The sequence below is a fragment of the Pundamilia nyererei genome, unplaced genomic scaffold (assembly GCF_000239375.1).
Source record: "Pundamilia nyererei isolate P.nyererei 1_Seehausen unplaced genomic scaffold, PunNye1.0 scaffold00006, whole genome shotgun sequence".
In the NCBI taxonomy this organism is placed as follows: domain Eukaryota; kingdom Metazoa; phylum Chordata; class Actinopteri; order Cichliformes; family Cichlidae; genus Pundamilia; species Pundamilia nyererei.
In genome coordinates, this window is record NW_005187407.1 from 2,185,527 (window position 1) to 2,198,774 (window position 13,248).

The 13,248-nt window shown below is 41.4% G+C and overlaps 1 protein-coding gene across 5 annotated transcripts in view; it reads right to left on the reverse strand.

Moving 5' to 3' along the window:
* The window catches only part of agtpbp1 (ATP/GTP binding carboxypeptidase 1), a 27,867-nt gene that overhangs the window by 4,092 nt on the left and 10,527 nt on the right, over positions 1–13,248 (reverse strand). For 4 of the 5 annotated variants that reach the window (XM_005722048.1, XM_005722047.1, XM_005722049.1 and 1 more), the window contains 15 exons: positions 13,007–13,048; positions 11,402–11,496; positions 10,886–11,002; positions 9,825–10,591; positions 9,654–9,737; positions 9,402–9,491; positions 9,085–9,233; positions 8,794–8,881; positions 6,753–6,897; positions 6,203–6,353; positions 5,148–5,328; positions 4,804–4,933; positions 4,277–4,408; positions 3,581–3,757; positions 1,641–1,792 (listed from right to left, as the gene is read on the reverse strand). In XM_005722048.1, coding sequence (XP_005722105.1) covers positions 1,641–1,792; positions 3,581–3,757; positions 4,277–4,408; positions 4,804–4,933; positions 5,148–5,328; positions 6,203–6,353; positions 6,753–6,897; positions 8,794–8,881; positions 9,085–9,233; positions 9,402–9,491; positions 9,654–9,737; positions 9,825–10,591; positions 10,886–11,002; positions 11,402–11,496; positions 13,007–13,048 — 2,500 coding nt within the window. The remainder of the gene's footprint in view (positions 1–1,640; positions 1,793–3,580; positions 3,758–4,276; positions 4,409–4,803; positions 4,934–5,147; positions 5,329–6,202; positions 6,354–6,752; positions 6,898–8,793; positions 8,882–9,084; positions 9,234–9,401; positions 9,492–9,653; positions 9,738–9,824; positions 10,592–10,885; positions 11,003–11,401; positions 11,497–13,006; positions 13,049–13,248) is intronic. The other variant, XM_013914554.1, reaches the window with a different exon arrangement.

Consider the following 13,248-nt stretch of genomic DNA (forward strand, 5'->3'; position numbering starts at 1 on the left):
GCTTTCAGAGAGGCTTTCATTTTTAATACTGCTGCTTGGGAGTCTAGTTCTATTTCCATACTTCTAACCACTTCCATATCTGGAATTTCGCCACAGAGCTCAAACTTGTGCAGAGACGACAAAGATTGCGGCGTGTGATGACAGCTGGGTCTCCGGTTATGCCCGAGCAGTTTCCAAACCTAAAGATGTACGTCAGTTTAAGGTCACCCCACACGGTGAGACTGAAGGCTGAGTTTTCCTGCAAGGTCCTGAGACGCCTGAGCAGGTGCACTCGGTGATCCGAACAGTAATACGTGGAACTGTGTGACGGCGTACGCCACACTGAAGAGGCACAAGTTTTTTGCCACCACAACATAATCATCGCTCACCACCCTTCCCACTCACCAGACTTGGCTCCCTGTGACTCTGTCAGTTTGCCCGAGATAAAAATCAAATTGAACAGCTCCCATTTTGACACACTGGAGAGGATCCAGCGCGCATCGCCGACGCACAAGCGCGAGGGACAGAACGAGACTTTCAAGGAGCAATCTTAAAATAGCAGCCGCGCTGAAAACTGGTCCGGAGGTGCACGAGAAGACAAGGACTGCACCTCATATAGTCTACGACAGAGTAAAATAGAGAGCAGCAGCAAATCTATACATGAACCATCTATCTCTATATGAAAACATCAAAACAGATACCAAACGTGGTAAGTTTTCTTTTAATCCTATGCCTGATACTGCAGTTGTATCCTTTCCTTTACTGCACTGGGGAATGAGAGCATAAGAAATGAAGTTACTGTACACTGCTGCAACAAACTGAACACTTTGACACAAGAACTATAAAGAATATAACTATAGAATAAAAAGGCCGATAAGATTAGAGTTCATCTTAACAGCTGAACTATAAAGACATTCAGTTTTACCATCCTTTGACACTTAGGCTGTATGAGGACACGCTGTGATACTGACTTTAATAAACTGCTTTCCCACTTTGTTGCAAATGTATTCCAGCTATGGAGGGAGGCTAATCTCCACGTTCCACGCACATGTACTACCCTGCACCATCAACTACTTCACGCGCCCCTTAACAACTCTACTGTGTAGGTGTAAATGGTTTTATCAAAAGAGATCTTCTGGCTGTTTTAAGAAATAATGATGCTACTGACAATTATTCATGACCACTTCCCTCTCAGACCAAAGTTTTCATTATATTCCTCGCACATGATCATTGGTAGAATTTCAATGATGCTCACAGCAGCCCTGCATAAATTCAGGCCTTCATTTGTTTCTTGAGTAGTGCTTCAGAGCCAGAATGACAGTCACACCGTTGAGAATCAGCGCCGAGGGGGAACGTGTCTAGCAGTAATGAGGATATTTGTGCAGATAAAAAAAGAAGGCAGTCTGTAATCATTTACAGGTAGATTTATGGTCACGGAAAACATTATCAATATCTCAGATACCTTGAGAAGGTTGCAAGAGGACAAGAACTCAACAGCTAAGAAACAAAAAGCTGAAAAACTTAAAACAAAAAGGAGAAAAAGGTTAATGAGGAGAGTAGTTTTTGTTTGCTGTATTGTTTCAATAAGACCAAATTCCACAGCTGTGTGTGGCTTGTTCAGATGACTGCACAGAGTCATGGCTTTTTTCCACAATACTAACCTGACCACTTTGGACTGTGTCCCAATAATATCGCTCTCCAAATCCAGTAGGTGTTGGTGGTTCCGGAGCCCGGTCAGCCTCTTCAGCCTCAGCAGTGCCACGCAGAACTGAGCTCCCATCTCCTCCAGCTCTCTGGTGCCGATCTGAAGACCCTGGAGAAAACGCTAAATGGTAAATGGTCTGCACTTACACAGCGCAGTTCTTAGTGGTTCTACAAAGTGCTTTAAAATGTGTTTCTCAATTATCCTTTCTCAAACACACTCCAATGACGGCAGTGCTACAGTGCAAGGTGCTCGGCTGTGATAGCGGGCGACTTGGGGTTTGGTGTCTAACACCAGGGAACCTTTGCAAGTGGAGAGGGTTGGGATTGAAACACCAACCGTGAGATGACTGGACAACCCGCTGTACCTCCTGAGCCCAAGATTTTAAACTCGATACGTTCACCAGAAAACAAACTAAAAACTCACACACATACTCGCAAGTACTTTCAATATACTGACATATTCAAAAATAACTGCAAAGGTCAGAGTGAAATCTAGTTTAAAATGACTGCTGTGGGTTTTCTAAAGCTGCTCTGGAGCCTGGGGATAGAGTCATTGTCCAGCTTCAAACGCCCCAATTCTCGCTGCGGCCAAGCACTTGGTAAGAAAACTTTTCATGTGGAGACATGATCATTTATTTCATTTTCAGGGACACACATTCAAACACATATGCACCCCTTCCTACACCCACACAAAGTCTGCACAGTTCATTCGGACAAGCAAATGCAAACTCACACAGGGACACACTAACCTTCAGCTCACCCCGAATCCCGACCCCTCCAAAAAACCCTTCATGTTCTTTCCCTCCCCCCAGAGCAGAACAGAAGGAGGAACATCTAAACTTGGCCACAGACATATGCAGCCACAAATCAGGAGACATTAGTTCCTGCACATCTGGACAAAAACTTTCATGAAAACCAGTAGGGGTCTTAATCAGAGCCAAAATGGCATTGTGGGACTCAGTGTTAGATGTTGACATTGGCAGGAATCAATAAGAAGGAAGTCAGCTGGGATGGAACACCATGGAGTTAGAAAGAAGAAAGGGAGGCAGCACAGTCAAAAAGGGAAGAAAGAGAAAGGACTGAGAAGAAGCAAAGACAAACAGCACCGCAGCTCCACCTGGTGGGCATGCAGAGGAGCAGAGGGGCACCTCCCTCTGAGAAAATGACAAGCTTGTTCAAAAGAACATTTTAATTTCAGGGTCATTACTCTAAGCTACAATAAAATGCCCAAGTCTTTTATTTGTCCATACAATGGATGAGTACTGTTAAGATCTTACCTGCACTCTTATTGCTGGATTGCACATGTGTTAATGTAAAATATAATCATAAGTTTTACACATTGCCAACCTCACCAGAGTAAGCAGGTGGGGCTGTTTGGTAATGTGCCTCAGGTGCCAACAGCTGCAGTAATCTCCCTACAGGCAACTGTATGAATAACTATGAGCGATTATTTAATTATCACAAAATTAACTGTTGGCTGGAGCTTTTCATTAAATAGGAACATTAAAAGTAGTGATTTAATTTGAAGTGGAAACAACTGTATTTTTCTGCATGGGTGCAACTCACTGCTCTGCTTATTATAAGAACACTGTGTTTAGAAATTCGTTCCAGAGGTGGGCGGCACCTGCTCAAATGAAACCATTTCTTCACAGTCAGTGAATTTTCATAAAATGTAGCAAAAGTTAGTTTTGAACAGCCTGTCCCATCTACATGACAGGACAGCACAGAAGTGTTGTCATGAGAGCAGAGCTCTTACAGCTCTGTTAAAATGAAGTCTAAATTGTTATTATGCTAGATAAAGACTGACTGTACAGTAGCACTCTTTGTCTAGTATCGGTACCAATTTAATACTAGTGTTCGGTAGCAATCCATACTGAATAAACAAATATACCCATACCTTATATTTGCCCTGATCACAGCCGCAGAGCGTGCTCTCCATTGTATAGCTGCGTTGCACTCCGATCTCTCGCCAGACAACCACGCGGGCGGTTGCCTCTTTGGAGCGCTCCACAACAAAACTGCAGCTAGCCATGCTGAAGGCTGGAGCGATTTGGGACAGGATCTTGGGAAGGGTCTGAAGAACAAATAAAAAGTGTTTGAGAAGTCTGAATGTCTTTGTGTAGGCGTGTGCGTGTGTGTGCTAGGGGTGCAGATGATTAAATAAAGAAAAACAGGAATCGATAAAAACTATAGTTATGCAAACCCCCAAATTTGGGGTTTTCGTTCCCAAATGCAGACAAAAACATTTTGATGTTACCAGTTTTTTTTTGTCTTTGCGAAATGAGTTTAAACCCATTTGAATATGTTTATTAAGACATGGTGACAGTGTTAAAGAAAGTCAACAAACAGAACAGGTAACATTACAAACATATACTTACTAAAATCAACATCTTAAATATAGTTCATATGTAGCATTAACTATGTGTTGGTGTAATTATAAGTCGACTGATGGCATGTCTTTTCTGGAGTAATACGAGCACAACTTAATAATGGTGATTCAAATTCAGCCCAATTAATATCCACTGATATGTTAACTGTACTTTCAGAAACTGGGCAAGTCTAAGAGAAGTTTGTGTGTACTGCTGGCATTCACCCTGTATCCAAGGTCCTCGTGCAAGTCGCTCGATGTAGCACTGATATTGGACTGCCAAACTGTCTCCTTTACGCTGCAGCCGTACATGAACACATTCTTCTTCCTGGAATGACCGTGGTAGTCGCAAAATACCTGTGCATTCACACACATGCACACACATAGACGGAAAAGAAGTACATTGAATAGTTTTTTTAACCATGACACTGAGACTCGAGTTATAAAATAATGACTTTCTCTGGTCAGTTTGCAAAGAATAACAGCCTCACCCCTCTTTGTGCCTTTACGTTGCCACCCATTGCAATATACCAGTAAATAAAATTATATGTAGCAGAGAGGCGAGCACAGGGTTTAGTTTATGGTAACTATATGTGTAATAAAATAATGCAGTTATTTACAGATGTTAAGTTCAGTGAAATCTAGTGAAAAAGCAGCCAAACAGAATGTGCAGCTGGATGGAGAAAAAAAAAAAATTGTGTCGCAAAGTGGAAAACGCCCCTAGAGTAATTCCAGTTAATTAGAGGTCATACCAGTGGTGCCCTCTGTATGTGTGCAAGGTACTGCAGCAGGCTCTTAGTGTGGTAGATGGTGGGGTGGAGCTCAGGATTGGGATTCTGCCACTGGCGATTCAAATCCTCCCCACTCAGAGAACAACGATGACTACAGCAGAAAGGAGATGGCAGAAGAGGGGAAGGATACAGAGTGGAGCACAACAGAGCAACAGCTAGAGAATCCTTCAAGACAAGATTTGATGTGTGTTAACGTAAAGCTGTGGCCACCGTGCAGGCCCAGGCTCGGCAGAGTGTGTGTCGTTGGTGTGTATACTTGAGAGTTATGAGCGTGCGTTAATTTAGCTCCATTTCTTTTTACTCACTTCCCATTTATAACTCCATCAGGGTTGAGCATGGGCACTATCTTGAAGATGTAGGCCTCCCTCAGGCTGGCTGCCAGTGGGCTCGTGCCCATTAAGAATTCCAGCGTGCCCTTCATTACCCAGCTGGCATTGGTCTCTCCGGGGTGCACTCTGGCAGACAGGAAGATCAATGGACGGTTCCCTGAAGAGCGAGAAAGGAAAAAAAAGTGCAACACAAACATGAGCACAGGGAGATGGAATGAGAAGGAAAAAATCTTCAATTTAAAGTTTTTTCAGAGCAGAAAAACAACATCAGTGCAGTGCAAAGCTATTTGGAAAATAAGAGTATGCCCTGATACCTCAAGGCTGTTTTACTGTAGTACTAGTCATTTCTATCAGTTACTGGGGAGGTTTTTCAATTAAAGGACCCAAAGAAATTATCACCAACTAATGACAGATTACTTGTGATAAAATAACCTCACTTGGGTCAAAAATCTACCCATTAACAGACTCTGAAATAGTTTTATCTGCTTAAATAGACTACAAGATACTCAAGGAGATTCATAAAAGCAAGTAAGTTGGACTTTCAGGCTCAGTTTACTTTGTTAGACAGACTGCTCCCAGCAGTCAGGAATAATCTTCATTCTAAGGATGACAAATTAGGTGTATCTGAAAGGCTCTTTTAGGTGATTTAATCAGAGTGTCTGGCAATGAAGCACTTTGGACTTCTGTTACATACGCACGATTCCCATTATTGTGATTTTGTTGCGCATTTGACAATTTTAATTGGATAACTCAATGATTTCAACTTTCTAGAGCCCAAATAAGTTTGAACTAAACTAACTTTGTTTCACCAGAATAAACCTTCAATATCAATACTTTCCACAAGTTCCTGAGTGCAAACAAAATGATGAATCCAGCAGTTTGCAAAATCTATCGACTCCAGATTTTTCTGACATTTAAAACCACACAGCACTGCTTCCTTGACATTTATTGCCAACGCTAGAGAGAGCTATATAGCTTTAACCAAATAACTTTAACTAAATCTCCATATGGATCTACATTTATTTACTCACTAAATTGACAGATGTGATCATTTGAGTTGGACTCGGGCATGGCAGTGATGGTAAGAAGGGGGCAGATGTTCCCCCCGAGGGTTTCGCACAGCACGTCCTGTCTCAGGTAGATATGAGGGGTCCTCAGTGCCTCCAGTTTGGCCAGGTGCATCTGCGCAAAATGACAAATTGCAGCTTTTAAACCCACTCCCATCCACAGCTTCCATTTGAACCCTCAGAGCTTTTGGATGTTTCTATTTTTTACATGTTATGGTTGTATTATTCTACTGGCTATTTAATGAGCTGATCACAATTAAGTGATTTAGATTGGGTTTAACTGCTGAAGTAATTCCGTGAAGCAGCTCTAGACATATGCAAAAAAATGTAATGTACCTATTCTCTTGATAAGTGACTGAGAGTAGACTGAGAGCTAATAGTGGTCTGCATCAGGGTTCAGATTACAGGTTTGTGATGTAGCAACAAAGGAAGAGTGATAATTACTGTACGAGCGCATGCTAAGACCCATTTCAGTATTCTTGAGGTTACACGTCTTCTAGTGCTACAATAATACCTTGAGCGTAGAGTATGTATAAGGGTAATGATAGGCAAAGTAGCAGACGTCATCTTTATGGCTGAAGGTTGTGCTGAAGGTCAGAGTGAAATACGATTTTCCTTTCTGACCACCAGCTGCGATGGAACTCCTTGCAAAGTGATTCCTACAAGAAGCAAGAACACTTCGTGAGTATCTGTTGAACGCCAACAACACACACACTCTAGTTCTTCATTAGAGATCTCTGCATAATCTTTGCAGGACAATACATAGGAAACTAGTAAACGTGGAATCACAGTCAAAAAACACTTGAGCAAGTACTGGAAGCTATACTAAAAGTTGTAGTATGGAATGACTACCTGAATCCACTGGATGGCACTGCAGTTATTTTTATAATAAATATGCCTGGCCTAATGTGAGCTGTGGAAAACTAACCAAAAGAGAAAGTTATAGCTTTATTATTTCAGATGTTGCATGAAGTGAAGACACCTGCTGTGAAATATTATTTATGCTTCACTTGATTTAAAGAATGGATTAATATATATATTGGAATATTCAGCATATATTTCAATTCAATGGTATGGACATAAGACATTGCAGGGGCCTGTGAACACTGTTAGAGATAGAAAAGCCTTTGGATGTCACCTGGTGCTTGGATATATGTCCACATTTAGTTGCTGCTAAATTCATTTTGATTAGCCCAACACCTCTTGAATGACACTAGTCTCTCATTCACCTGAGTTTCTTTTAAGTTTCTTTCACCCTTTTCCTAAAATTTACAGTTAAGATGAGAGAAAAAGGTCATAAACAGGTTTGCTCCTGCTGTTAATTTATTAGAACTGTCAAAGCAAGGTCTCTCCTCTGGGGCGAGGCGATGACTACACTGTAAATCCTAGTTTTCTCTGAAAATATACCTTATAACTTTTGTCGCTGAAGCTATAAAATATATGATCAAATGCACTCAGTGGCTACCATATTAGGTACATCTTGTGAGAATCAGGTTGGACCACCCTTACTTCTTCATGATGGAGATTTTGGTTTATATTGACATGATGGTGTCACACGGGTGCTGTACATCCATGACGTCAATCAGTTATTCCACCACATCTCAAAGGTGCTCTATTGAACTGAAATCCTGTGACTGTTGAGGTCATTTGAGGGCAGTGAACTCATTGTCATGTTCACTTGTTATAGACTATTAAAGCTTTATGTGCGTTATCCTTTCAAAGGTAGCCATCAGAAGATGATCATAAAGCTATGGACAAACAACAATACTTTAATTATTCTCCAAAGGGCCCAAAGTGTGCCTAAGAAATCCTCAACTCCTACACCTTTACACCACAAACCACAAGCCTGAGCAGTTGATATAAGCCCAGACAGATTCATGCTTTTATGTTGGTTATGCCAAATTCTGAGCCTACCCTCCCGAATGTCGCAGCAGAAACTGAAACAGATCAGGCAAAGTTTTTCCAATCTAACATTGTCTAATTTTGGCGAGACCATACAAATTTGAGCCTCTGTTTCCTGTTCTTAGCAAGTGGCTCCACATGTGGTGTTATCTTGCTGTGGCCCATCTGCGTCAAGGTTCAACATGTTGTGCTTTCACAGATGCTCTTCTGCACACCGTGGTTGTAACAAATGGCTATTTGAGGTAATTTTACCTTCCCATCACACTGAAGCAGTGTGGCCACTGCCCTTTGACCTGTGGTATCACGGTGTTTACACCGAGAAAAATGCTGCTCACTGGATATATATATATATATATCTTTTTTGGGTTAGAGACAGCTGTGTGTGAAAATCCTAGTAGATCAGCAGTTTCTTAACTACTCAGACCAGCCTGTCTTGTACCAACAACTATGCCATATTCAGAGTCACTTTTCATCCTGATTCTGATGCTCAGTTTGGTCGTCTACATGCCTAACTCCACCAATCTGCAGTGTGCTATGTGACTGCAATAACAAGAAAAAGTGCATCTAATAAAAGCAGCAAGTCTACTCTTGCTTTAGAGCATTTGATTTTCTGCTCAATTTTGCCCATTTCACTACAATATGATTGCACCTACTTGTAGTAACAGATGTCTGTTCCCGTTCTAACCCAGCGAGGTCTGCCACTGATTGCCTCCTGCACCGAGTACATCAGCACCTGCATGCCTACACAAACAAAGACGCACAAACAGGGAGAAAGCCCAAACACAAAATAAGTCAAACTGTGCTGTGCAAATTCTCAAGCAAATTACAGTCAAATTTTTTTTGCTGTGCCTTTAATACAGTCTAATTCCATTTCTGCTGTATAAAAATCTTTACAACAAATGAATAAATAAAAGTTCTGTAGGTTGGACTGTTATTCTTCTCACCATAGTTGAACTGGCTGTTTGACTTCTCACAGTTAATGATGTTGAAACGGTAGGTGGTCCCAACACGCATCCCACTCACTTCTAAGTAAAACCACTGGTGGTAGTGATTACTGTTGATGTCTGAATTCAACACAAGGTCATACTCATACCTGAAGAGATACCACAGAATAAACTCTAAATATGAGCCCAAACATCATCAACCATAAAGAAAACTCATCTAGACCATTTTAGGCATTTAACATTAGTGAAGTCACACACGGCTTACCACAGAGTGGTGTCTGTAACACTGTATACTCCATTGAGTATTAAGTACTTACTTTCTAACTTGAATTGCCTTTCTGAGGTTACCAGACTCAAACTGAGAGTTAAACTTCAGTGATTCACCACTGTCTTCAATAACAGGGCAACTGAAACATAAAAATTAATATACAGTAAATGGCACAACTCTAATTATAAGGAGAAAAGTAGCTTTTGTTAGTACCACTTAACTGCAAATGCTCAATAATGGAAACAAAATTCATCATTTTACATGAGTTTAACCCTAATTGATAAAAAGCTTTAAGGCTCACCTGGGAATGTCCAAGTCATAAACCACTTTATCCAGGATATCATTCGGGTGAATCAACCTCTCAATGTCCTGGAATATCTTAGATCTGCAGCGTAACACCCAAAAAGAAACTGCTAACAGACTAAAAGGATAAATATTCTTCAATTGCTTATTAATAAGGATGACCTCTCACCTCTGTACACCATAAACTCTTTCCAGATGGGGCTCCTTAAAAGTTGGGGCTACATGGCCAAAGTAGTCTGGGTAAGCCACTTCAGCGTACTGTGGGACAGAACGTGTCCCCTTCACCATCTCCACGTATAGGTCAGGGTCATGCAGCGGGAGGAGGAGGGCTGTGTCAGGCACCTCCAGAACCGCTCCTTCCCCTCCCTCATCCTCAGCACCCTCTGATCCACAATCTGAACCTCCTCCTCCCACGCGACGTGTAGCGATATCCCCCAACAGCAGAGGTGACTGTATGTGTCTTGTAGCACTGACTGGGGATCCCTCTTGTTTCACTCCCTTTAAACCGTCCTCTACATTCAGAGCCCCCTTGTCTTCTAGAGAGACACAATCCAGTGCATGCGGTAGTCCCTGTTCTATCATCTGGCCTTGAGGAGAATGCATGGAGGAGGATAAGGTTGTATGCCCATCTGGGGTAGGAATGTGAGTCTCCTCTTTTTTGTCATGGTCCTTGGTGAGGTGGATCGTGTCCAGTTCTAGAGATGCTAGAGAAGCAGCGGGGGTTCGAGAGGTGGCAGAGGCAGGTGGCTGTGTGTGTTGTCCTTTGATAGAGTTCCAGATCTCCTGAGAGGCTTGTGTCGCCATGTGCTTTGGGGACAGGGCTTGAGCTGTGGGCACTATGATTGGACGAGTGGATCGAGCTGAGGATGATGATGAAGAAAGGGATCCTGATGAAGGAGTAGAAGAGGCACCTTTTGAGCCTTCAAAGTTATACCCCTGCAGGAACAATATATTGTAGTTAACAGCTCATGCATTGAAGAATGTCTAGACCAGACTGCTGCCTGTCAGCCAGTAGGATTTTTAGTAAATATTACATGTTCAGTCGACACCACAAATATAATAAATAACATAATTTTGTTGAACTCTTGCAATGTGATAAACAGACTGACACACGGACACATATGCAAAGTTTTAGGCACCTACCCACCATGCAATATCAACACCATGCAAGCACAGAGTCAAGGTCTTAAAGAACTATGAGGACCATGGAGCTGTGTAGAAAATACTGACCTGAAAGTCTTCAGATAGTTCCAGAAAGAATCTCTCATATACCCTCAATTCCTCGAATGGACGACCAGGGCTCTTTGTGGGATGCAGCTTGTTCAGGTCAGTCTCTATGTCATCGTTCTGATTGACAGGAAACAAAGGAAGAAAAACTTCAAATTGCCTGTTATACATTTGTATTTGCTCTGTCAAGACAGCTCCAATCTAGTTCTTATGAGGTTCACCAGATATGGGTGACAAAGTGATTTCAGCACTCAAAAATGGCTGGTAAATTATGACTGCCCTCTACTGGAAATTTAGGAAAGTTCCGATATCAATGACTAGGTATGACTCATGAAAATGTACGATTTTGTGTTTCACAAAACTAACGATGATATTATAATTTCCAGTGATATCAAAGTTGAATTGTGAATCTAATATCACATAGAGGCAATATGCTTGCCATAGTGAACAAGTGTACCACATGTTAGTGTACTGTTGTCATGTGAAATGTCCCATATGCATGCAAGTATTTGGTATTACCAAAGTGCGATGAGCTTTCTCGTCCTCTTCATTGTCAGTATCAGTTTCTGCCTCCGTCTCCTCATTATCGTCACTGTCATCCACCACATCATCCACTGGGTACAACACACATACGCAGAAATTATTCCCCTGACATTTCTGTTTGTCTTTTGCCCACGCTGGGGGAGAGAGAGGAGGGGGGCTAATTATTTCTGAAAATGTGAAAGAGGCCAGCACATGACCAGAACAGCAGTCCCCCCCAGAGGATTCTGGTCAATGAGTTGTAATGCTATGCCCAGAACAGAGGAAATGTTAACAAAAAGATGTGAGCAGCCATGGTCAAGAGATGGGTGATCAAGAGAAAGAAGAGATTCTGAGCACGTTTCTTCAAATACAAATTCAAGAGCTCACCGACATGTTTTCAGGAATATAAACGAGTCAGCACCAATCGATGCTGTAATAACTAATGTATATCACTGTTTTACAGCGTTCCTGTTTGATTCTACACTCTGCAATAAACCAAAAACGGAGGTAGTATTTGGTAACCTTCTTTTTAAAAAATACAAATACGAACAGTGCTACTTGGGAAAAAAAGAATGTAATAGAGCTTTTTTTATTTAAAATTTTTTAGTTGAGACTTAAGGCCCTTACACACCAAACGTGTTGTGTAAAAACAAAAGAAAATTCTAAATTTTATGAATCTGAATTTGATGTGTAAAATATATAAACACAGAAGGTGTTGCGTTTTTACAAAAAAATTCATCCTCAAAAAAAGGACTGTCAAGAAAAGAAAAAAAAAGAAAAGTTGAGCTGATGATGCGCTGGCCCTGATCTTCCAAATGAAGAGAAGGAAGAAACGAGGATTCTGGTTCATCCAATTCTCACGAGAACACAGCAGCAGGGAGAGTATTATGGTTTGGTCCAGGAGTGGAAGCGGTATCCCAGCCGCGTTTGTACATTTCAGGATGTCAGTGGGGCAGTTTGAAGTCTTGTTAGCAGAGTTGGAATCACATATGAGGAAGTACAGAAATCATTTCAGAGAGCCACATTAGTCGGAGTAGTGTTCGGCTGTGTGTCTGAGGTAAAATCCTATTTTTTTTTAATTATTTCAATGTCGTTGCATATTCAGAATCAGAATCAGCATCAGAATACAGTACAGCTTTGGATTTGAGCTATGAATGCACTTGTTGCCAATGACCAGAGATCTGATTATTTGGATCCGAAACATCAGGAAAAATTGAGATTGGTTCAAAGAAATAAGTGTTTCAACTCCGTCGAGTAAAATTATTTGGTCCGTTTGAATGGCTGCTTTAAGAAAAGGTCCAAAAAATATATTTCTAACGCATAAAACATTTACACAATTTTACGTGTCGGTGAGACAGGGCCTTATGAGAAAAGAAAAGAAGCTCAAATGTTTCATCGCGCAGCCTTTGCACATGATGTAGGAAGCAAATTAGCTGAGTTAAATGCAAGAACATACAGTATGTCTACTAGTGGGAAAGCAAGACTATGCAATGTGCTCTTTATTACCAACACATGTCATGTGTTAGTTTAGTCAAGTATGACGTGAGCTGAATGAGAAAGAAATAGTGAATCTGTATAATCTGAGGGTTACGTACGTCTTACCCTTCTTTAAGGGCTTGTTGCTGAGCTGGTGACTTGTTGTTCCTGTAAGGCACATTGTGTGCAGCAGTGTCATGAATGTTGTCATTAGCCATTTAGTATTATTTATCCGTCTGTATGGTATAACGTGTTGAATCTAGCAGTTAGGACAGCAATTTTAAAAAAGTGCCCATACTGTATAATCATAGATGGAAGGCGTGCACATACACAGTGACAAGCTGGGCCACACGCTTGTGAACTCTGTG